The sequence below is a fragment of the Cervus canadensis genome, chromosome 1 (genome assembly GCF_019320065.1).
Source record: "Cervus canadensis isolate Bull #8, Minnesota chromosome 1, ASM1932006v1, whole genome shotgun sequence".
Classification (NCBI taxonomy): domain Eukaryota; kingdom Metazoa; phylum Chordata; class Mammalia; order Artiodactyla; family Cervidae; genus Cervus; species Cervus canadensis.
This window is the reverse complement of record NC_057386.1, coordinates 111660916-111685592: the sequence shown is the minus strand read 5'-3', so window position 1 is coordinate 111685592 and position 24677 is coordinate 111660916. Positions and strand designations below refer to the sequence as shown.

At 49.3% G+C, this 24677-nt stretch overlaps 1 protein-coding gene across 6 annotated transcripts in view; it reads right to left on the bottom strand.

Moving 5' to 3' along the window:
- AP1B1 (adaptor related protein complex 1 subunit beta 1) overlaps nt 1-22359 on the bottom strand; it is a 44952-nt gene extending 22593 nt beyond the window's left edge. For 4 of the 6 annotated variants that reach the window (XM_043437215.1, XM_043437230.1, XM_043437238.1 and 1 more), the window contains exons 1-5: nt 22203-22359; nt 7799-7861; nt 4731-4836; nt 2006-2141; nt 788-1033 (exon numbers count right to left, since the gene is read on the bottom strand). In XM_043437215.1, the coding sequence (XP_043293150.1) occupies nt 788-1033; nt 2006-2141; nt 4731-4836; nt 7799-7835 (525 nt within the window). In that variant the 5' untranslated portion in view covers nt 7836-7861; nt 22203-22359. Of the gene's footprint in view, nt 1-787; nt 1034-2005; nt 2142-4730; nt 4837-7798; nt 7862-12687; nt 12740-22139 lie in introns of those variants that run through there. The other 2 variants (XM_043437221.1, XM_043437225.1) reach the window with 2 other exon arrangements.
- Between the last annotated feature and the right edge of the window lie 2318 nt (nt 22360-24677).

Below are 24677 nucleotides of genomic sequence, written 5' to 3'. Positions count from 1 at the left end.
CAAGCCACTGCAGTACTCTTGCCTGGAGAATCCCATGGATGGAGGAGCCTGGTGGGCTTGCAGTCCATGGGGTCGCTACGAGTCAGACACAACTGAGCGACTTCACTTTCATGCATTGGAGAAGGAAATGGCAACTCACTCCAGTGTTCTTGCCTGGAGAATCCCAGGGATGGGGGAGCCTGCTGGGCTGCTGTCTATGGGGTCGCACAGACTCGGACACAACTGAAGTGACTTAGAAGTAGCAGCAACTGTTCTCCAAACTGCGGCCACCGCCACCATGAGGAGCCAGCTCCCCTCCCAGACATGCACTGAGCCCGGTGCGTCAGGCTACACTACTCCCAGGGTGAGCCTCTACGGCCCGGCAAGAAGTGGGGAGGGGAGCCCCTCCCGGTCAGAGCTCTCTGATGGTCTTGGTGAGAGGACAGTGATGACGATGGTGACTGGAAGGGGGAGGAGGGCACAGCCGCTGTGCACCAGGCTATGCCAGGCACACCACGTTCAACACTCCCGACAGCCGCGCAGAAGTAGATCCAGCTTACTGAGAAAGAAAGGACGGCTCGGGAAGGTCAGGCAGCTTGCCCGTGGTCACACAGCTCCTTAGAGAGGCTGCGCAGAGACGCTCACTCCAAAGATGGCGCCCAAACCCCTGCGGGCAGGAGAGCAGCTAGCCCACCCGCAGGGCTCTGCCTGCCCAGAACCGGGGCTGCCTGGAGGAGGCCCAAAGCCCAGGGCTTCCCAAGCAACCCTGAGGGTGGTGGAGGTGGCAGAGCGGGCAGGAGAGACTCACCATGGGGTTAGAGTCAGAGATGAGGTCTTTGAGGGTGTCCAAGAAGCCCTGGTCCTCTACCAGCTGGGCATTGATGTCGTGGAGCTTGGCCACGCACACGGCCGCCGTCTTGCGCACATAGGGGTCCTCGTCCTTCAGGCACTTCCGGAGTGGCTCGCATAGGTACTCTGTGATCTTGTCAACGCGGATGCAGCCCATGGTCCGTACCGCCAGGGCCCGGATGAGGGGGTTGGGGTCCTCACAGTCCTGAGGGGAACCAGCCATTGGTCAGGGGCAGGGGCAGGTTGAGCAACACCAGACGGCTGCCGTGGGGTCTCCCCCCGACTGCGGCCAACAGCATCAAAACGAAGGGCACGTGTGGGCACCTGGGCCTCCCTGGCGGCTGAGGTAAAGAACCCACCTGACACTGCAGGACACACAAGAGATGCCAGTTCAATCCCCAGGTCAGCAAGATCCCCTGGAGAAGGAAGTGGCAACCCACTCCAGCATTCTTGCCTGGGAAACCCCACTGACAGAGGAGGCTGGCGGGCTACCGTCTATGGGGTCACAAAGAGTTGGACATGACTGAAGCGACCGAACACACCCACACACAGAGGCACCTAGCATCTGCCAGACAGCAGGCTTTGCACGGTTCCCTCTGATACTCAGAGCAGACAGGCAATGCTGTTCCCACTTCACACGTGAGGGAGCTCAGGCTCTCAGGAGGGTCGGGAGCCCAGCCGGTCACAGAGCAGAGCCACAATCTGAGCTGCATCCACCCAGCACTACAACCCTCAATTTTCCTACTGGGCTACAGAATCCCCATTCACCCACGTGTGGGTGCAGACAGGGTTGGGAAGCTAAGGTTTTAAAGGTGTGCAGAGGTAACAATGCAAGTCCCTGCTTATCCTCCACTTGGAGGACAGAACATGCAGAAGGGGGCGAGGTCCAGCAGGGCAGCAAGAGGCCTTAAGACACAGGCTGCGTTCTGGGACTGCAAAAGATACAGGGCCATGGGGACTCACGGGCCTGGGGCGACCTCGTGGGCAATGAGTCAGCAGGCTCTGTGGCATCTCATTTTCTGGAGACAGTGGGAGCCCTCCACTGGGGGAAGAGCCCCCAAGTGGGGAGTCAGACGGGCGGAAAGGAGCCTCCGTGTTTCTACCCTGGGCTGTGGCGCCGCACCCAGGCAGACTGAGCGGTGAGCAGCCCTCCCAGCCCCGCCCAGCTCCTCCGCACCTTCACAAAGGTGTTGACAGCCATGATGGCCATGTCGGGCTGACTCTTGGCGTAGTTCATCAAGTACAGGTACACCAGCTTCTTCAGCTCCAGGTTGTCCGTCTGCATACAGTTCACCACGTCAGGGAAGAGGGCACTGGAAGGTCAGAGCCATGTCAGTGTGGGGAAGCCCAAAGAAAAGAAGAGGAGGACTCTTCGGGCAGCTGATGGGGGCTGGGGAGGAGGGGGTGTGGAAAGGGGGCAGGAAACGTAACAGGACTTCCCAGTAAAGGCAGGGCCCCAGCTCCGTCACCCTGAGCATCTGTTGGTAGAAATGGAATTCCAAAGGTTGATTTTAAAAGCTAAAATGTCCTCTGGTCTTTTCACAAGTTTCATACATGAGCTCTGGAGTCTATCAGACCTGGCTCAAAGCCAGCTCTGCCTCGTGCTGGCTGTATCAAGCTGGGAAAATTTCTGTATCCCCCATTTCGATTTTCTCATTTGCAAGAAAGAGAAATAACAAATTCCGTTTCACAGGGCCCTTGTTATAACTAAAGAGACAACAAACTTAAGGGTATCTAGTCCTTGACACTTAGGAGGTGCTACAGAAATGAAAATGATTGTTTTTCCTTCTCTGATATACTTGACGTGGCCACTTGTATCAGGCTGCTGGTTGCAGAGGGCTCAGGGGAGCAGGGCTGGGCTGGACCGTGGACACCAGAAGGCACTCACCGAAAACCAGCCCACGGGCACAGGGCACACACCACAAGCCAGGCTTGGTGCTAAGGGCTTTTCGTGTGATCTCGTTTAAGAGCCCGGAGAACCCTGTAGATTATCCCCAATTTACACAAGACAAAGCTGAGGCTCACAGATGACAAGTAACTGCCTGAGGTGCCAGGTCTGAGTGCAAAGCCTGTGCTCATGAGTGCTGATATACTGGGCAGAACCCTTCCCAACATGGTAACCACAGTCCTGGGGTCACAGGCTCCTTGAGATGTGAAATATAATTAGTGGTCGGTTTTCTGTCTCTGAAATTATCACCTTCTCTTCTCAATTTTCGTGACTTTATGGGCAAAGACATGGGAACAGAGATTTAAGAGGGGGAAAGTGAGTTTCCTAAGCCCGGAGAGGCAGGCAGGTCCAGTTGCTGAAGCTGCCGCATCACCCTGGAAGACGCCAGGCCAGGAAGGGGGGAGCTGAGAGCCCGCCTCGCTCTCCTGGTCTGTCACATCAGCAGAAGCTCATCAGACAAAGAACAAAGGTGCCTCCTCTGTGACAGGCAGGGGTTCTAACTGAAGGAGAGCAACGTGGTCCTGGGAGGAAGGTGTCTTGGAAGGAGGCCCGGTTTTCCAGCAGACGCCGGATCCCTCTGCCGCTCTGTCTTCCACAGGTTTCTCTGCAGAACTGCCTCTCCTGTGACGCTGTGAGGAGGTCCCTTGCTGAGCGTGGCGAGGGGACAGGGCAATCCCCGGAGAAGCCTGGAGCAGTAGGGTCCTGCTGAAGGATCCAGATGGGGAGCCGCTCCCTGTTAGCACCCAGGCCTACCAGGCATGGGCTGGAGACCACAAGGGCACAGCAGAGAGGAAATGGAGGAAAGCACCCTGGGCCTGGATTTTAGAAGGGCTGGGCGTGAGTCTGCTTTCACAATCACCCAGGCTGCCCACGTGGCCCCTGGGCAGTCATTGCTTCTGGTTTCTTTGGCAGGAGAGCCTCCCTTACCTACAGGATACAAGGGACTGCAAGGAAAACACCTAAACATGTTCTCCGACTCTCACTCTGCCAGTGTTAAGTGTCATAAAACCTATCCCTGTCCCTGGGGACCTGGCAGTGTGGTGGGAAGGGAAGCACAAGCTCATGTAAGACGAGGACAGTCTAGGGAATTCCACCACGGTCCAGTCGTCAGGACTCGGTGCTCTCACGGCCAGGGACCTGGGTTCAATCCCTGGTGAGGGAACTAAGATCCCTGAAACCAGGCAGTGAGGCCAAAGAAACAGTAACAAAAATAAGAAGAAGAACATCTAGAACTTAGGATTAGCAATGGGAACACAGCAAGTGCTGCGTATTCAGGGCGTGATGAGGGCGGTGGCAGGGTAAATGGAAAACAGGAAGGGACATTCCAGGCTGGGAAGAAGCGTGAACAGAGGCGTGGCCACAAGTCTACATGTGACCTGCTCTGGCAACAGACGCACACCAGAGGGCGAACCTGAACAAGCCCGACCTGCAGGCGGGCTTTGCCTGCACAGTGTTTATTTCTTCAGTGCAGGACCTGAGGTCCCCGGCCAAGGATGGAAACCGGGCTGGTGGCAGTGAGAGCACTGAGTCTTAACCATGGGGCTGCCAGGGAATTTCCTCATCTGGCAATCTAAAACAGGGAGATTTAAAATGAAAAATCCAGATTCCCCGTTCTTTTTAAAAACCAAAAGACCTGGCTACACTGGGGTCATTTCCCCAGCAGCAATGTCCTCTGGAGTTCCTGACGGGGCACGCACCACATTCACTTTGCTGTCCGCTGCCTTCTCAACCCAGCCCACTTCACTTGCTCCATGACTGCCTGACCCCGTCAGCATCTGAGCACATGACCCCTCTGCAAACAAAACCTGTTGTCTGGAAAGGGGGTTTGTGAAGGGAATGACACGCGGGCAGACACGGGTCCTCAGGGATGCCTAAAGGGGGATCTGAACTGGACCCAAGCTCGAAAGCCCCCTCTTCAGGCGCCCCCAGCCGCAGCCGGCCCGCCCCTGCACACCTGACATCTTTTCCCACAGTCATGGACGCGATCACTTTCTTCACCGCCTCCTTCTTCTTCTCCTTCTTGTCACTGTTCAGCTCCGCCTTCAGCTCAAAGATCTCCCCTAAAAAAGGAGGCAGTGTGAATGATCTGTCTCCACCTGCCAGGGGGCGATGCCCAGTCCCCAACCTCCCAAAGAACGGGAAGGAGGCAGGGAAGACACTCTGCTGCCCGCTGAGGGCAGTTTGTGGTCCTGGGCTCGGTGGGGCAGGCAGCAGCGGATGGAAGCCTGGAGGTCATGCTGAACTGAGGGGAGAGGAACCATGGAAGCTGTGGAGACAAGAACAGTGCGGACAGGTCCTGTTCAGCTAGACAGCTAAAAAACATACAGAGCAGTGTAGGTTCTCCTCAGCCACCGCACCCAGCGCGGGATGGAACCTGGGGACGCGAGGTTTGAGGGGGGAGAGCAGGATCTGCTCAATTCCCACACATGGCTTTTCCTGTTTTCCTAGAGCCTCAAGTTAAAAGAGCTCACTCAGGGTTTCACTTCCTGAGCCACAAGTGGTGGCTCAGATCTGAAAATGGGAATTCAGCTGGCCCACATGGGCTCCAGGGCTTGATAAACCGATCCTAAGAACTTGAGGATGGGAAAAAAGCAGGTGAGGAAGCAAGCCTGTTCCAGGCACTGCTTGACAGCCCCAGTGACAGGTCAAGGGGCAGACGGCGGCGTGAGACAGGCCGCCTGCCCTCAACACAGCTGCAGCCTGCCTTCTTGAGCCGCCTTCTGACCCCAGGCGCCTCCGTAACTTCTTCCCAGGCCTCTTCTCATTTCACCCTCACAGCAGCTCCATACTTTCCCCCATTTTGCAGATGAACAAACGGAGAATAGAAGAGGTTCAGGAACTAGACAAGGGACACAGCCATGAGAAGGAAGGCCAAGATTCAAAACCAGGTCTGCCAGCTCCAGAGCCTGCGTGCTCTGGCCAACCCAGGACATTCGCTCTGCTTCTCTGAACGCACTTCCCCGTCTGCACCCTGGGCCTCACCTGGGCCCTTGAAGTTTCTCCTGTAACAGTGGCGAAACGCTCAGCTCAGTGCCTGGTGCTCAGTGGCCAGCATGAAAGGTGGCCGTGATTATTACTAACTTGCCACATGACTCTCTTTGTCTGGGCTCCCTTTTTTGTAGGAGCGTCCCAGACTACCTTCTCAGGTTCCTCGGGGTGGGGGTGAAGCAGAAACTATCAAGGGCGGGGGAAGTGCTAGAGGAAGTTCTGGATGGATTTACAAGGAAAAAAAAAAGTTTTTTTTCGTTGTTCTTTTTCTTTTTAATGACTGAACAATATGGTGCTCAGCAAAGTACTTGTGATGGGAGGCAGTAAACAGGTTAACTGAGAACAATCAGGCAGTGCAGCTGGGAAAGGCCACACTGAGGAAATTGCTCAGCAGAGCCGGGAGAAATCTGCAGAGTTTGCAGTTCAAATCCAAGGCTCCGGAGCGCTGAGGGGACATATGCCCTTCTCCTCCAGGAGACCGGGGACTGTATGTCCCTGATGTGGGATCCAACAGACCCCGTGACCCACCCTGAGTCCTGCTGCCCAGATGCCCCTGCTTTGTTTGAGATGTTTAACCAGCTTCAGTACAACTGGGAGTCAACTGATGGATCGAGGCCCAGGTCTCCTCGGCCCCAAGAAGGCTAGTGCAGTGAACCCGGAATCTGCCTGCTTCTGAAACGTCTCCTTCCTGTGATGGGCCCGAATCCAGTCAGTCACCAAGCCCTCCTCCTCAGTCACACACCAGGCACCAGTTCCCCCCCAGCAGCACCCCGGCCTTCCTCCCCAGCTCAGGCAACACCATCTCCCATGCGAGCTGCGGTTCTGCCTCCCCCAGCCTCACCTACTTTGATCCTTAATTAGAATCTGACCCTGATCTCTTTTTGCCTAAAACCATCACTGGTGTCAAGTTTGGTCCCAGACATTTCCTTAGACTTTCTCCTCAAAAGAAAACCCACGAAACCCCCATACTGACACCCCAATACTCTCAGCACTGTTTCCCCCCCTCTCCCCATGTGGCCTGGTTCACCAGGCCCTGTATACCTCTCCACCTCTCCTTCCATCCCACTCTTCAGTAACTTGGGCCAGGCTTCCCTTTCCTTGGATGGACCCTGGGCCCAGCACCTTCCCCTCCCCTCCCCCTCTTTACCTGGCTAGCTCCACACTGGCCCCTCCCATATCAAAGCACCCATAGCCATTTAGAGTGATTACTACTTAATAAACTGTCCTCTCTGCCCAACAGCAAGCAAAGCCAGGCCAGACTCCATGTGTCTCCTCCACTGCACACGGCAGAGACTCAGGGAAAGTGGCTGGCTGGAGAAACGAACGCCTGATGCGCAGGTCCTGGCTCCGCTGACCCAAGGACAGACTCTCCTCATCTGTTCAGGAGGCGAGCGCTAATCTCACTTGGACAGAAGGAAGGAGGAAGGAAGGGCCAGACAGAAAGATGCTTACAGGGGTAAAGCACACTTGTCAGCCACTACAGCAAACTCCACTTCCTGAAAAGCAGAAACAACTCCAACACCCAACAACACAAGGCTAGCTTAGCAAATTTCAAGGCAGCAACTCAACAGACTTGAGTCTTCAGAACTGTGGGGAAATGATTATGATGCTGTCAGACGAAAAACAGGATATAAACTCTGACTTCAACCACGTAAAACACACGCTCAAGGGCATGGACCAGAGAAGCACAGTCATCACTGCGGAACTGCTGACAGGACTGTGGGCTTTCTTTCCTCTGGAGGCGGGAAAAAAATCCCTCCTTGTAGACAACTCAAAGCCATGGGGGACAAAAGGGACCTTTTTCCCTCTGTACTTGGAGCTAATGCCTTTTCCTTCTGGAATTCTGAAGGAAGTGGTCAACCTCTTACACCATCAGCAGTTCAAATTTCTGGATCCACAAGGTTAAAAATGCTCTGTGTGATTCTTGCCACTCATTTCCAGGTCTCCACCCACCCTCACCCCCAACTCCTGCAGGGAGCAAGCAGAAATATAAGGCAGAGAGAGGAGAAGATCCCACGATGAAACAAACAGTACCTTTCTTAGTCGTGGTGAAATACTTGGAGTCCGTCATTTTGGTCCCTTATCTGTGGCCAGACTCTGCAAGACAGAAGAAAAGGTGACTTGCCCTGTATTCCATTCCATTTTGATTTCACAAGAGGGGAGGATGATCCAGTGCAGGCATAGCAAGGGAAGAGAGCTTCTCATGGCTTTACTGGGCAACATGAGCTGTTGGATAATAGCTAACTGGATTCTGGAAGGTAACTCTGAAGGATCTATCACATTTTTTAATGTGCATATCCTTTGGCCCAGCAATTTTACTCCTAGGAATCTCTCCCATGGAGATACCTGCACAGGAAATGAGGGTCTTACACTCTACAGTACTGTCTGTAACAATGTGCCACTGGAAATAAATGCCCACGAATAAGGGAATGGCTCAATACTTTGTAAGAGTCCAGGGATGAAAAAGCACGTAACGATCATGGTTACAGCAACTCCTACGTGGCGCTCACTCTGTCTAGCACTGTGTTAAGTGCTCTGCACATGTGAGCTCATCACAGCCTCAGGAAGGTACTATCATTGCCTACAGAGTCAAAAGTGCTTGGAAAACACCGAGTTTAAAAAGCTAGGGGGGACTTCTCTCCCCAGGTGTTTTCAGGCTTCTCTAACAGTGACAGGCATTAAACTTCTCTAGAGAGAGTGGGAATCAGCACACTGCAAGCTCCACAGCACTCTCCAAACCTAACTGGCTAGTTTTCTCAAAGCATCTCTCAGGACTCCTCCTAACATAAAACTCATGGTGTGAAGTGCTGGTCTAAGGCAACAAGGCAAAGAGAGCACCACGGTCCTCTCGTTCATTCATTTACTGACCACCGACCACGTGGAACCTTGATAGTTCTTCTTGGTCAACATATGAGAGACAAAAGAAGCCACAAAGGAGCCAAGTACCCCAGGTACATGGCAGAGGCTTCTGGGGTTGTTCTAACATTTATTAAGAAGCTATCACTGGCGACTTCCGGTGGTCCAGTAGTTAAGGCTCTGCAAATCCAAGCAGGGGGCATGAGTCTGATCCCTGGTTGGGGGACTAACATCCCATAAGATGTGTTATGCAACAAAAAATAAAAAGCTATCATTTACTGAACTCCTATTAAAGCCAGGGGCTTTATACCCATTATCTCATTTAACCCTACCAATAAGGTAACTGCTTTTATAGATGAGGAAGCCAAGGCTCAGGGATGTCAGGTAACTTGCCCAAGGTCACGTGGCTTGTAAGTGACTGGACTGGGAGGCGTTTCAGGTCCCTCTGAGCTCAGCACCTGTGCTCTATGGATGCAGAATTCTCCTTCCCCCAGGTGGGAGCAAGGACAGACCCTGACAGTGGCTTAGGTACTTGGTCCAAAAATCCATCAGAGTTTCAACTTCCAGTCCAACCTACAGTTTCACGTGGTACAGATAACCACACAACCCCAAAAACAGACATGTGAATGGAGAAAACTCACTCAGTGGGTCCCTTCTATTGCTCAAACATGTAAACCGTGAACACCTTCTTTCAATTCATCACTCCATGCGGGTGAGATGAAGGTTACTGTCGGGATGGCTGTGAGGGTCAGGGGTCATTTCAGAGCCAGCGATGGCTCCCCTCCAGCCCAACTGTACTTTTCCAGTTTAAGCTTCTACTTATGGCAGGATGGCCATGGGCTGATCCCCAACTGAAACGCCCAAGGTTTTGTTTCAGTAACCGACAGGGAACCGATACATGCTGTGTCTCAGGGCTGCCTTAGAGCCTTTGTGGATCCTATTAGGATAAAGGAATAAAGGCTTTGCTGACAAAAGTATAAAGAAAAAGACTGAATCCCACATTCCTTTTGCTTTGTCAGGTTGAAAGGGATGACGGCACTTTTCTGAGGGAGCTGCGGGAAAGAGCAGACGGCACGGCCGGTGCCTGCGGTCCCGTCAGCAGGAGCCAGGGCTGCAGACAGACCCACGCAAGCAGGACCCTAGTTGGCCTGGAACACGGCCGCATCCGTCCTCCACACAAGCGTGGCCAGTGCCCGGTTGATTGTTGTTGAAAGAAATGAAAAGTGGTCTTTCAGTGCAATAGCCCAGAAAGAGCAGTCTTTCAGCCTGCTCTCCGACAGCTCTTAGGTAACTGTTTAAGCGTCCGTTTCCTACAGGAGTTGACGTATGTTAAAAATAATTCCCTTCTGAGCCTACAGAGAGCCATTTTCTCAGAGAGACCTCCCCAACCTATAGGCTCTTTCTGGAGCTCTAAGAATGTGCAGGTAACAGAGACAATGGCGTGTCTGTCACCCAAGAAAAGGGTGCCTGGCTTCAGAAGTCACAGGTGATGAGAGCATCAGCAGAAGCATCCAGAATAGGAGCCCACCTTGTTTCCCAAGGTTCAATTCAGTCTAAGAAGAGGGAATAATGAAGGCAAGAGGAGCTAAAAATCACAGGCCAGGAGAATCACAGAAAGCAATGCAGAAAACCCTCCAATGTTAAATCTAGAAGGAAGTCAAAGTGAACAAAGCAAAAACTACCTGAGATGTCTCACTTCGGTATAGCCAAGAAACTTCCTTCTCGGGTAGAGGGGGCTGTCGGGGCTGGCCCCTAATCTGCAGGCACCACACAACATCCGGGGGCCCTGGCATCCCTGCAGGTCTGTGGTGGACGCAACCACGTAGGTGGAGGACAGGGTGGGAGAGCTTCTCTTCGGGGGAATTAAAGCAGGCTGCAGGGTCAGCCAGTGAAGCGGTCGATGACACACGTCCTCTCACAGGTGCTAAGCAGCTCCTTGCAAACTTAAACTGCCACCCTGCACGCCGGCTGGCGCTGGCGGCCTCTTTGCTCCGCAGTATCTATTTCGCCTATCCCTCTGCAGAGGGCCCGGTGGGACTGGGGATGCAGAAACCGTATCCCTCTGAAGTCATTCCACATCCAGGAAATTAAAGTGGAGGAGGAAGGGGAAGACGGGGAGAAATGAAAATGCCGTTGCAAAGCCATCCCAGAGCTCTGATTAAAAACCCTCCCCTCACCGGGTAAGACCCCCTGCACCCTCTGCGTGGGTCTACTGAGGGTGGCGACCTGCTGTGTCCTCTCACTGCAGGTGCCTCTAGGATGTTGGCGCAAGAGAGATTTTTCATCCTCTCTGCAGGAGTGGAAAAAAACCCCACCGTTCAGTCAGACTCTGAGCTCAGGGAAGGCTGGTGCTTTTCTTGGCCCTGCTCAGCTGTCGCCAGGCACTGCGTCCCTAACGAATCCAGGCCACAGGGGCCAAGGCTCTGACTGTGTACATGACTGAAAGCAAGCAGCCAATTTAGGCAAGAAAATGCTGAGGGTTTGGATTCCATCTTTGGAAGTGGCAAGGCACCTTAGAACAAGCAGCAACTGGAGGGACTTTCTGTTTCAGACCCTGCTACAGCCAGTGTGGTGAGTCACTTCTGCTAAGGATGCGGGTTCTAGGCCGGGATGCCCCTCAATCTCAGCATTTACAAGCCAAGGGATGCCTCGAGGGGACGGCGTGGTCCAAATTCAAAGCAGGGCACGCCTGGAAGGTTTGTCCCCGAGGAGCCGCTGCTGCCCTCCCCACCTTTGTCCTCCCTCCCCACACCCATTCTCAGAAGATGACTTTGATGCCACAATCCCAGGGCCAGGTCCTGCTAATTTCACTTCTTTTTTTTTTTTAATTCTATTGACAGCTGCTTCTCCTGCCACTAGGCTTAAAGAAAGGAACTGAGTAAGAAAGCCTGAAACACAGTAGTTTTCTCTTACATTTTCTAGAACTATAAAGAAGTTCTTGGTGAGAATCACTGACACGCTGGCCAGGAACAAAGACGTAATTTAATTTAAGAGGGGAAAAGGGAAAGAGTAGCTAAAGACTTTGAATTTTAGCCACTGGAGTTAGGACTGGGTTTAAGAAAAAAAGTCCTCAAAACCTTTGAAATTTTTGAGTCATCATCACAAATCTAAATGTAATTTTATAAACAGGAGATTAAAAATATCTTTCCGTGTTTTAAGCTAATACATTAAGGGACTTCCCTGGTGGTCCAGCCATTAAGACTTCAAGTTCCCAGTGCAGCGGGCATGGATTCAATCCCTGGACAGGGAACTGAGATCCCACCACTACGGCCAAAACAATTTCTTAAGAAATGTTGACTGTATTTTGACTTTTCTCCAAGGTCTCAAATTTACTAAGAGTAATTAACTGAGCTGAGGTTAACTTTAGTTGAAAGTGGCTAATTTAAAAAAATACAACACTGGGTACAGAATTGGGGAATACTGTGCAATCATGAAAAAGAATGAGGCAGTGCTACACACACCTGTATGCAATACTCTCTAAGCTATTAAGTGAAAAAGAGCAAGATGCAAAACTATATGTAGTGTACTACAATTTCTATTAAAAATTAAAATATTAATAAAACAGAAACACACAAGTGTTTGCAGATGCATGGGCAATCCTTGAGGGTAAATAAGAAAAGCTGAGGGCTTCCCTGGTGGCTTGGTGGTGAAGAATCCATCTGCAAATGCAGGGGACACAGGTTGGATCCCTGCTCCAGGAAGACCCCATATGCTGAGAAGCAATTCAGTCTATGTGCCCCAACTATTGAGCCTGCGCCCCAGGGCCCACGAGCTGCAACCACTGAGCCCCAGTGTCTCCACTACTGAAGCCTCAGCGCTCCAGAACCCGTGCTCCACAACAAGAGCAGACACCGCGGTGAGAAGTTCGTGCGTCACAGCTAGAGAGCAGCCCCTGCTCGCCGTGACTAGAGAAAAGCCTGCACAGCCATGAGGACCCAGGACAGCCAAAATAATACATAAATAAAGGGTTTAAGTGACTGTGACCAGCAATTAAAAAAAAAAAAGTTGACAGAGGTTTCCTCGGGAAAGAAAGCTGGATGAGCAAGAGACTGACTTTCATTACTTACCTTTGTCTGCCTTGGGAGTTTTATATCCTGTGCACGGATCGCCTCTTTTCAGTACAATGCAGTTCAGAAAACTATGGCACGTCTAATCCAGAGCACTACCCCCCCACGCAGCTGCCCCTGCAGTCTGCCCCAGACGAGCCCCTCCAGAGCCAGACGGGCAGGAGCCTGCTCGGCAGCTCACAGATCACCGTCTGCACTTCTCCACGGCCCTCCTCATGGCTCTATTCAGGATCTGTCCTGTCTAATGCTGCCAACCCAGGGACTGGCACAACGTCTGGCACATTCCAGGAGTTCACCAAATGTCTGCAGGCAAAATGAAAAGACAGGTTCCCAGAGCAGCTAGAAAACCAAGGGCCCATAACAGATCAAAACAAGACTCCTTGACGAGTGCCAGACAGTGACGACGGGGCGAACCGGGAACATAAGGCTTTGCAGTTAACTTTCTGCAAACATGGCAAGACTGATCCAAAGCCAAGACGGCTGGCCAGGAGCTCTAGCCTTGTACCAGCAGCTGAGTGACACTGGGCAGGCTCCCCCACCTCTGGGCCTTACTTTCTCCAGTTGTCAAGGGAGAATTCAACCAGATCCTTGGCCTTTCAAGCTGCATCCTGCCCCCCCACCATCCCAACTTTAAATTGTTTAAAATAAAAGTGGACCCGCTCTGGCTGAAGGGAGGGTGAGGGCCCAGAGCCTGGCTCGTTCCCCTATGCCCACTTCCCTCCCTCCTCACCAGGGGCCCTTCAGACACCCCACCGTTCCACAGAAAAACTTGAAAACAAAGTTTAAATGACCAAGTCCCTCTGGCATCTCGTGTTCTAGGATCCTTTACTAGAGGAGAAACCCACTTCCTCACCAGTCTTCCTGGGTATCAAACAATAGAAATGGAGCACGATCACTCACAGAGCATGACAGAAAACATTTCCAAGGGGACAAAAAAGAAAACAACTTCAGAAGGCAGCAGGGCCGGCAGGCCTCACTAGGTCTTCAGTAGGAGGGAGAACACTAACAGGCCAAGCAGTTCCCCAAACGGCCGGCCAATGGCCGGGGGGAGGACTTTCCTAGTCTCAGGGCAATGATTCATGTCTGGGCAACCCCCACTCTGCAGTCGGCCGAGAAGCGTGAAGCTGGCAGTGCCGGCACGGCACACCATCAGCCAGGGACGGAGCCGGGAGAGTCAGAGTCTGTCAGTGGCCAGAGCCAGAGCAGTTCAGGAGAGGAGATGGGGAAGGAGCATCTGACAAGGTCTGAGCCGGCTCCCAAGACCCACCTCTGAGTTCAAGGATATCCGGGCAGGGAAAACCGATCCCTAGAAGTCTGTGTCGCTGGCTTCCAGCTTCAGTGCTGAGACTGTCACTGTTAACCTTGCCTGAGGAATGGCTTTCAGAAGCCTGCTCTGAGGCAAGTGTCGGCTCAAGGACAGTCAAGACTCAGCTAGGGAAGTGGACAAAAGGGGCTAGGGGAGTGCCACCGTCTCTTTGAACACAAAAGCCAAACTTTAACCAAACCACGTTTTGCTGTTTCAGTTCTATCTCAAGGGCAAAAGTTGATTATTTCACGATATCCCCCCACTCCTGCCAAGCCACATCAAATTTGGACACAAACAACAAAGGTTTGTGTCCATTACCCCATTTAATACAAACGATGTTTAACAGAGACAACGACTCTACTCGCCTCCCAGTAATTCTGTTCATCGCTCCTTACCTGTCTGACAGTCCCCTTTGCAGAAGGAAAAGATCCTCACTGGTGAGTACTAAAGTTCACATTACTGACAGGGAAGCAGGTAAGGCCACCTTGAAGATTAAAAGGTGAGTCAGCGGTAGAGAAACCAGATTTCAGGCTTTCTCTCTGAGACGATGGGGTCACCAAGCTCAGATTGGCTCTTTCGAGCCGGCTCAGTTGCTACGAGAAAGTAAGCTGTACTCTCCTTTGGATTTGGAACAAGATTTGAAACACAGGTGGCAGTGGCTGCAGTAATGACAGCCATCTGTCACGCGCTGTGGGCCAGAAGCTACATAGAGTCTTACACGGAATCCTCACAGTCATCTGTGGAGAAGGCACTGACAATGTCCCAAGTTTACAGACGGGGAAACTACAGCCCAGAGAGGTCAAGGCATCTGTCTGGAGTCACACAGCTGGAAAATGGTAGCGTCGACACTCTCCACCCGAGCCCCACAATGAGGTCACACGTGTCCCACCATATCCAGAGAGGCGACTCCTCTGACGAAGCCCTGGCAGAAACACACACATTCCAGGCTAAATGGTACGTGAAGTATGTTGCCACACATCCCTGCCGAGTCCCTCGAAGGTTGAATTACAGGTTGTTTTAGGGCCAGCCCATCCAGCTGGCCCTAAACGTCAAGTTTGGTAACGCGCCCAGCAAAAGCCCGTCTGGGTGAGCTCACTGAGTTACAGGCCTCCTGGGACCTGGATGAAAACTGGTTCGTCAAAGTCAATCTGCTGAGACCCACCAGCAACTGAAGTCTCAAAGTGAAAGGAACCACAGGCAGGCAAACGGCACACGCAGAGCTTCTATCAGCACTGAGTCTCCAGGGCTGAACTCTAGCATCAAGGGCTGGTTCTCAACTAACCTCCAAGCAAGCAGCAATGGATGGAAAGACCTGCTGCCAAGTAAAAGAAAAGTTCCTTAAATACAAAATAATAGAGGTTTCTTCCAAACAATCTTTAAATTCATGAAGATGAGAAGAATGGGGCCAGAGACTACAGAACTAGGCTTCTAAGACCTTGGTTTTCCCACCTATATATTGGGAACACTTGCCAAAAATCTGTCTTATTTTGTATATAGCCTGGTACTGTGCCCCACACAGGAGCGCACGTGCACACACACACACACACACACACACACACACACACACACACACACACACACACAGCAGACAGAGCAGTCTTTCCCTGCTGGCTCTTTCAGGTTCCAAGGGCAGGGAACAGACATCATGGGAACAGCCAAGAAATCATGCCCTCCAGATAACACCCACCAAAGCTCAGAGGAGACTCTGAAAGGGGTGGGGCCTCAAAGGAAGCCCTCTTGGATTAACAGGGGCTTGGTGGGGTGTGAAAAGATGTATCAGATTTGGAAAGGGAGGGGTGAAGGTGATATGGAGAAGACCCACAAGATGCCAGCAATACAAAGAGTGAATTGAGAATCACTAAACCAACACAAACATTGGGTGGGACATGGGCTCTATGCTAATTTATGGCCCCTGTCATTTAATTCTCCAGTAACCCATTTAAACATGAGGATTAGAGACGCTGACAGAGGAGTGACATATTCAGGGCCAAAACAAGTGCACATGCTTAAGAGTCTGAAGGTAAGGTCTTGGCAGGGAAAGGAGCAGATGAGGCCGGGCAGGAAAGGATGAGATTCAAAGATAGCCCTGGATGCCAGGGTGAGCTGGACCTGCCAGCAGATGTGGTAATCTTATCAAATGCCAAGTCGCATGCTAACAAGTACTGGGCACCACTGATCACACCCTTCTTCATGAAACACTCTCTTCTCTGGGTTCAAGGATGCCATGCTCTCTGCTCTCCCTCCTACCCCACAGTCTATTTTTTTTTTTTTTTTAATTATTTTTTTTCCAGTGGGTTTTGTCATACATTGATATGAATCAGCCATGGATTTACATGTATTCCCAATCCCGATCCCCCCTCCCACCTCCCTCTCCACCCGATTCCTCTGGGTGCCCACAGTCTATTATTATATTATTTGTTTTTCCCCCTCCATAATGAAATTCCCTAAGGACAAGGATTTTGTCCATTCTGTTCCCTGCTATGTTCCTAGCTCCTAGACTGGTATGGGGCAAGTAAGAGGTGCTCAGTCAATATGCAAATGACTAGGGCTCACTTCTCTCGGGGAAATTTCATGTAAGCCAACTTCAGCTAAAGTGCAGCCTCCCAATGTTCATTTCATGGGGTGTGCCAGGGTCGGAGCTCCCTCTGTTCTGGTTGTCAAGCTATTTTGACAGAATTGCAATTGAGACTGCCAAACACCCTGGTTCATTTTCAGCCACTAAATGGAAGGTAAATAAATACACGACAAGAGAGAGGAGAAAGGGCAAAGGGTAGAAGATCAAGTCGCAGCATCTCCACCGGGAGAAATGTTCAGGCCACTTCCCTCAGATCACCATCCCCTACCCTGGGCACCAGCTCAGAGCACGACCAGTGCTGCAGGAAGCGGGGGTACGAACGCGAGGGAAGGTGGGCAGAGGGGCCAGACACAGGCTATGATGCAAGCTCGGGGAGGCCCTCCCCTCCGCCTGTTACCCTCCCGGCCCACAGGCCTTCTTCCCGGGTACTCCAGTTACCAAGCTCTTCACCGCCGTCTACTTGCTGATCCTTCTGCCTGGATTAGACTCATCCTTCAAATCTCAGCTTAGGTGACGTCACTTCAAAGACGCCACCCCTGCACGCACTAAGTAGGTAATTTTCAGTCCTCGTAGCCCACTGCTCCTATTCACACATTCACTGAGTCATACATAGGTCTATATGCTGGGGATGAAGCAGTGAATTAAACAGACAAAAACCCTTCCCCTCATAGAGATTACATTCCAACGGCAGGCTGGAACGATAAGCAAGGTAAATGAGTAATATACATATAGTATCTCAGACAGTGAAAAATACTGTGGAGAAAAGAAAAACAGGGACAGGGGGTGTGGGGGAGGCAGAGTGCGAGGTTGAAATTTAAGAAGGGTGGCCACAAAAGGCCTCCTCGAGAAGGTGACAGGTGACATTGCCCGGGCAAGAGCCTTCCAGGCACAAAAAATAATGCAAAGATGGGAGTGTGCCCAGCCTGTTTGAGGAATAGCAGGGAGGCATTACGGCCTGAACAGAGTAAGCCATGAGGGGGCAGCGGGTCACAAGGTCAGAGGAGGATGGAGGGGGCCTTACATGTCAAGGTCAGGACTCTGGCTTTTACTCCGAACAAGCTGAGTCCCTGGAGGGTTTTAAACAAGAGTCCTGAGATCTGGCTTACGCTTTAACCAGAGCAAGCAGCTGTGCCTCGTTTCCCTCATGACTTACCCGTTTTTTAAATTATTACATTTGTTCTCTATTTCTTCTTGGTCTCTCCCCCATTGCAATGTGGTAAGCAACCCAAGGACAGAAACTGTGTGGCTTGTCTACCTGTCATCACACTTCGCCCAGTGCCAAGCACACAGCAGGGCTCAATAAACACCGAATGAATGAGTGAAAGTTAAGACGTACAAAGGCTCTGACCTCAGTGTCGCAACACCCAGACACCCAGCCCTTCGAGATCAGAGAGTGAAGACCATAGAGACAGACTCCTCTTATACCTGGCTATAACGAAATTTTGTCTTTCTACTCTAAATAAGTTTAGGACCCTAAAAGGAATTAGGGTGTGATAAAAAGTATGTGCCACCCAAGTCAAGTACCCTACAGAGCTCAGCTGTAACAGATGTCTTCAGTGCTGAAAACCAACAATGAAGGCTTCGTTTTAAAGCTTTTGAGACCTGACTTCCAAATCTACCAGCTTGCGGCTCAAGTCCACAGAGGAGACGGAGGATCAGTGACTAAGACATCCTGGCTGATGAACTCTGGGCACTCTGTAGTTAACCAGCCATACTGTAACTCTAACTAGAGAAGGCCTCCCAACTTCAGGGAGACCCTCTTAGTAGAGGTCAGAAGTCAAGCCCAAGGCTAAAGAACCCAAAAAGCATGAGGCTTGGGAGAAGAACCATAGCCAAGCCCTCTCTCAGCTCTATTAAAAACAGGAAACAATTGAAAAACAAGGGGTTGGGAAAGGAAAGGCGGCCCCAGCAGGTACAACCCAGGTACTTGAGGGATCTGCATAGCCTAACAGGCACAACCATACCACAGCTCACAAGAATTACCATGTCACGTACTTAAGAGGTAAGTGAGGCTAAGGCAAGTGAATACATACAAAGCCCTCAACAGTGTCCAGCCCACCAAGAGCTTGATAAACGTTAGCCATTTTTATTCCTACACAGGGAGAGCTGTTACCACTGGCTCCTCCCTGCTACTTCCCAACCCCCAGGTCTCTGGAGGCCCTGGAGCACTCTAGTAGCAGGAGCAGTTAGAGACTAGTTAATCCCACCACAGGGCGGATTCTCCCGACCCTCCTAGGGTAATAGGAGGAAGGATGGGAAATCATCTGGGAAGTGCTTTGAGTTTCCCAGGTGTCAGGGAATCCTAAAAGTTCAGTGCAATATCCACTTACTCATTCATTTACTGAGCACCTACTATGTGCCAGATATTTCACTAGGTGCTGGAGACACAGACAGTTCAGACAAGTCCTCTCCAAGGATTAAGAGCTGCTTACTTAGAAGACAGCCAAGTACACAGACAATGACAACACACTGTGATCAATGCCTCAAGACATCCAGTTCAGGCTTGCAGGTGGTTGGGGCGGGGAGGGGAGATGATCCAAGCAGTGGTCTAGAAAAAAGGGGCGTGTGTGACAGGAACCTGTGTTCAGGAGGCGGAACCAGGACAAAGCAAAGACACACAGGTAAACAACTGGGCTGGCAGAAGTCCAAAGCTGCTGAGTTTGACTGGAACTCAGGAAGAGGCTGGAAGTGAGGAGTTGGAGAGATGAGGCAGGAGAACCCAGCAGGGGTTAGAGCTCAAAAGGCCTAAGGCCAGGCCAAGAAATGTGAATTTCAGCTAAGGAATGTGAGTTTCAGCCGACAGAAAGGAGGGTCCACAGATGGTTATTCAAGTAGAATTGTTTAAAAAATATATATTTATTCAGTTGTACTGGGTCTTAGCTGCAGCACGTGGGATCTTTTGTTGGGACCCATGGACTCTCTAGTTGTGGAGTGTGGGCTTAGTTGCTCTGTGGCATGTGGGATCTTAGTTCCCTGACCAGGGATCGAACCCGAGTCCCCTGCATTGCAAGGCAAATTCTTAACCACTAGGCCACCAGGGAAGTCCCCTCAAGTAGAATTATTTTAAAAAGACTCCCCACTTGCTTAATTAATATTTTCTCTCTGGAGCTGTTCATTCCTCTCTGTGTGAAGAGAAAAAGAACACAAAAATCATTCCTGGGCTGTGAAAATTTATCAGATATATCTCAGGCAAAAAGACCCGTTCAGAAAAAGAAATACCTACAAGTAACAGAAGCCCCTTTGGCTTTTGGAAATACATTGGAGCAGAAAACTCATAACCAAGCCATGCTGGCTCACCATTAGCACATCACGCTTTGGTGCCAAGCATGGGGGTTTTCGGGAAGTGAGCAAGCAAGTCATGCAACAGCTTCGAGGATAACTAGAAAAAGATGAAAGTCCAAGCCCAGAGCTAGCAGGACCAACAGACTGAACTTGTTCTGAAACACTTTAAGGAAGTGAAACAAGAAGGATGGGAGAAGTCCTGTGTACACAAAGGTCTCTGCAGAGAGAAGTAATACCCCCGAAACCAGGCCCCCAGGAAACATCAACTGACTAGGGTCAAGGCACTCGCCACAACAGACTGCACAAACATCCTTGTCCAGCTCCCACATGAGCCAGTGCTGAGGGGGAGGGGAAGGCAGTGGGATTATTGTAGAGCTGAGGTAAAGGCGGCTCTGGGTCAGACTACCAAGAAGCTGCCGAACTGGGAGAAGAATCCACGGCTGACAGACGAGGGGACAAGGAAGGCTCTTTCCACCACACTGCTGAGCTCTTCAAGTCGCTCAGGTGAAGACTCTATTCAAACCACACTCAACAGTTAAACTTTATACAACGTCTGAGGGATCTGAGTCTTTGAACACTAGTGAAGCCACTCTTCATGACGCTGCCCTGAGGGGTTGAAGGAGCCTGGTGGGCTCAACTCAGGACAGGGAGTCAGACACTCTGAGCACTGCTCATGTTCCTACCATCTGTGACGAGTCACTTCATCTCAAATCCTCCCTTGGAAGGATGGCGTCAGGTGACAATATTAAGTTTCTGTGAATTCAATGGAACTAGGGAAACAGACAGTGGAGTTTAAAAACAGGCACTGCACAGTAATATTTATACCCCAGCTTTCTTTAGAAGTGTGTGGAAACCCTCATGGGTTCATTAAGGCTTGTAAAACCCAGGAGTGGGTAGGAAGTCAGCAGGTCTGTGCTGTTATCAGGGAAACTGAGGCAGAACTGCAGCAAGTGAATGTCGACAACTGAGTAAGGCTCAGACTCACAAGACCTAATCCTCTGGCCATGAAACCACCTCACCGTCTCCCAGGCAACGTGTGCGTTCCCCAGCCAAGAAGCCATGGGACCTGCACTTTTCTCAGAGACTCAGGCCCTTACCTTGGGAATGCTCTTTAAGAACCTAGGGCCAAAAGATACCCTAGGGGTCATATGGTTCCTCCCCTTACTTGAAAAAGAATGCAGCTCCACCACTCTTAAGAGAGGTTCAACATATTAAAGTCATTGCATGGCTAGCCTGTTTTATGTCTCGCAGTTCTCAACAGTTGGGAAAAACATCCTTTCTTGTCCTGAACAGTAATCAGTTATAGCAACGGCCTGCAAGACCATTTCATCCTAAATTCAGGGAATAAATGCTCCTCAGGAAGGTTAGATGAGAAGCAAGAAAGCTACATCTGTATATGTTGTTGTTCAGTCGCTCAGTTGTGTCCGACTCTGCGACCCCATGGACTGTAGCCCACCAGGCTCCTCTGTCCATGGGATTCTCCAGGCAAGAATACTGGAGTGGGTTGCCATTTCTTTCTCCAAGGAAATGTATCTTTATATAGATGCAAATAAATTTAATGGTGGCTAAAGACATTAGACAGCCCCAAACGCCCAACTTGCCTCAGTCTCAGCACGCTGCAGGGCCCCGCGAGCCCTGACTCTCATCCATACTACCTGATTGACCTTACAGGTGTGATATAACTTTTCTGCGCCTCAGTTTCCTCGTGGATAAAATGGGGATAATAATAGTAGCTATCTCACAAAGCTTGCTAGGAAGCTTAAATGCGGCATTATAAGCACGGTGCCTGCACACAGGGGCAGCTCAATAACCAGCAGCTAGCATTCCCATCAGTAGTTCTGGCATTACCACAGGGGTCCCCAGTTACCTCGTCTGTGAGGCGCCTATGGACAGACCCAACCTCTATCCAACCCCACCCTAGAGGCGGTGGCGCCAGGCCGTTTCATAATTTTTTTTTCTTTTTTTGAACCTTGGCAAAGAGATAAGGCCCTTAACGACGAGGAGGCCTCAGGGCAGCCACGGCGGTGAGTGTGCAGGGGGAACCAAGACCCGAAGAGAAGTTCCCTGTCAGGCCGGGCGCAAGCTCCCCTGGGCCTAAGTCTAGGAGTCTCAACGGGAGGGCGCCCCGGCAAAGACTGCAGACCTGGGACGGCTGGGGTGCACGCCGGCGGCCAAGGGGGCGCGAATGAATGAACCCGCAGCCCTTCTGCCTCGTCCGGCCTGGAAAGCCACCCTAGACCCTCCAGTGCCCCGTCCTCTCCGTGACCTTTGACCCCAGAAACCCCTCACCTCAGACTCCCGACTCCCCGCCCCACTTCTTCTCTGGCCTCGCCGGGCTCCCCGCTTCCTCACCCGCAGGTCCGAACGGCTCCTGACGCCACGGCGCGGCTCGACGCGGCAGGAAAATGTCCGCGGCCTTGTCCTCGCGCTCTCGGTGCGCCCGCGCCGCCGGACGCTCGGAGCCCCGCGGCTGTCACCTGCCAGGCGGAAGTGAGCTGCCCGCGCGCGGGCACTTCCGGTGGACGCACAGGCTTGGGGCGGGGTCAAGGGTACAACCCAGGTGGGGGCGGAGACAGCGAGGCGAGGCGAAGGGGTGGGGCGTCTGAGTTAACTCCGCCCCCGACACGTAGCTTCTCCGCCTAGCAAAAAAACCGCGAGACGGTTAGATGGCATCACCGACTCAATGGACAGGAGTTTGAGTAAATACTGGGAGTTGGTAATGGACAGGGAGGCCTGCCGTGCTGCAGTCCATGGGGTCGCAAAGAGTCGGACAGGACCGAGTGACTGAACTGAGCTGAACTGAGCCTATATAACGTGATGGAGATGGAGAAGATCGTAGAGACTCTGAGGTCTATTTTTCTTCTTTGTTTGGAGGTTGGCTTCCCTTCTGTGTTACAAACAGGGAAACTCAGTCTCTGAGAGGGGCCGGAGTTGCTCAAGATCACTTACCTGTGAAGAGAAGAGTTAAACTAGAGCTGTAAGTCTAACCTACAGCTTGAAGCAGCCCTTCGTGGAATTCCGCGTCATCGGGAAAACCTCACACCCTCTAAGGAGAACTTCATGATGTTCCATTTCCCGTTTTGCAGGGTCGGCCAGGCCAGGGTTGCTATAGGTATCTCACTCCCAACTCTGGTACTATTAACTTTCTCCTCCTCCTAGGTAATTTCTGATCATCCTCTTAAAAACATTTAAAATAATATTTGATTATGGAAATATACAAGTAAGCAAAAGGAGATTTAAAAAATCCTGCAAACCTGCCACCCTGAGACAATAATTTTTAACATTTTGGTGAATATCCTTCCAGACTCGATATATCCATTCAGTATTTTTAATTCAGCAAGATATTGGTAAAAGTTTCCCAAAACAATAAATACATTTCTATTTGGTGTTTTCCAATATCTGTTCTCCGAAACAGCCCCTACAGTTGTGCACTTTACCACTAGTCTTTTAATATTATAAAATGCATAATGTTAGATTACATTTTATATATTTATGTATATATAAATATATTTATTTATATATTATATATAATTATAAAATATATAATATATATTTTATTTATAACATTATATATTATGTATAATATAATATATATTATTAATATATTATACGTGTAAATATATAATATATGTGAATATATATAAATATATTATATGTAAATGTATAATATATTAATACAGATAATATTATTTATTATATAATTATATTATGCATTATATAATTACATTATTATATAATTATAAATTATAAATTTATATATTAGCATATATATTTACATATATATTTATACATATATAATATTTATATATTATATAGTAATATTATATCATTAATATTTTATATTTATTATATATTATATTATATATAATTAATACTATATCATATATATGATAAATAACATAATAGAATATATTTACAATATATATAAATATATATTACATATGTACATAGGTATGTATATGTATGTATATATGTATATATGACATATTATATATGTATGTATAATGTATATGTTATAATTATATAAATAATAATTATGTGTATATTATATACATATATGTATAATATATTAATATATAGTTATATTATGTATAATATATGATATATAATATCTAATGTATAATATTTATATTTATATATTTGTATATTACATATTATATATTATAATAATATAATATATGATATGTAATATATATGATATATAATATATAATATAATATATGATATATAATATATAATATTGTATATATAATATGATAATATATAATATATGCTATATATATTATATATGTATATAGTATATATTATAATTATATATAATATATATCATATAAATATATATATTATGTATACACTATATATTTATATAATTATAATATATGTACATATATATATTTATATATAATATAGTATATATTATATAGTATATATATTATACATTATGTATAAGTATAATAAAATATTATAAAATAAGCACACACATCCCAGTCTGTGTCCCATATAATCCAGATATTATTATTTTAATATTTAACATAGTTTTATATGTTTAATCAGCCTCAAATACTTTTATAAAATGTTATTTTTAAAGTAATTATAGACTTTCAGGTAATTGCAAAAATAGTACATGAAGTGTATCATATGCCCTTCACCTAGCTTCCCTCCATGGTGACATTTTTTTTTTTCATGGTGACATTTTATACCTTGGTATTACAATATCAAAACCAGGAAATTGGGGGCTTCCCTAATGGTCCAGTGGTTAAGATTTTGCCTTCCCATGCAGGGGATGCAGTTTCCATCCTTGGTCAGAAAGCAAAGATCCCACATGTC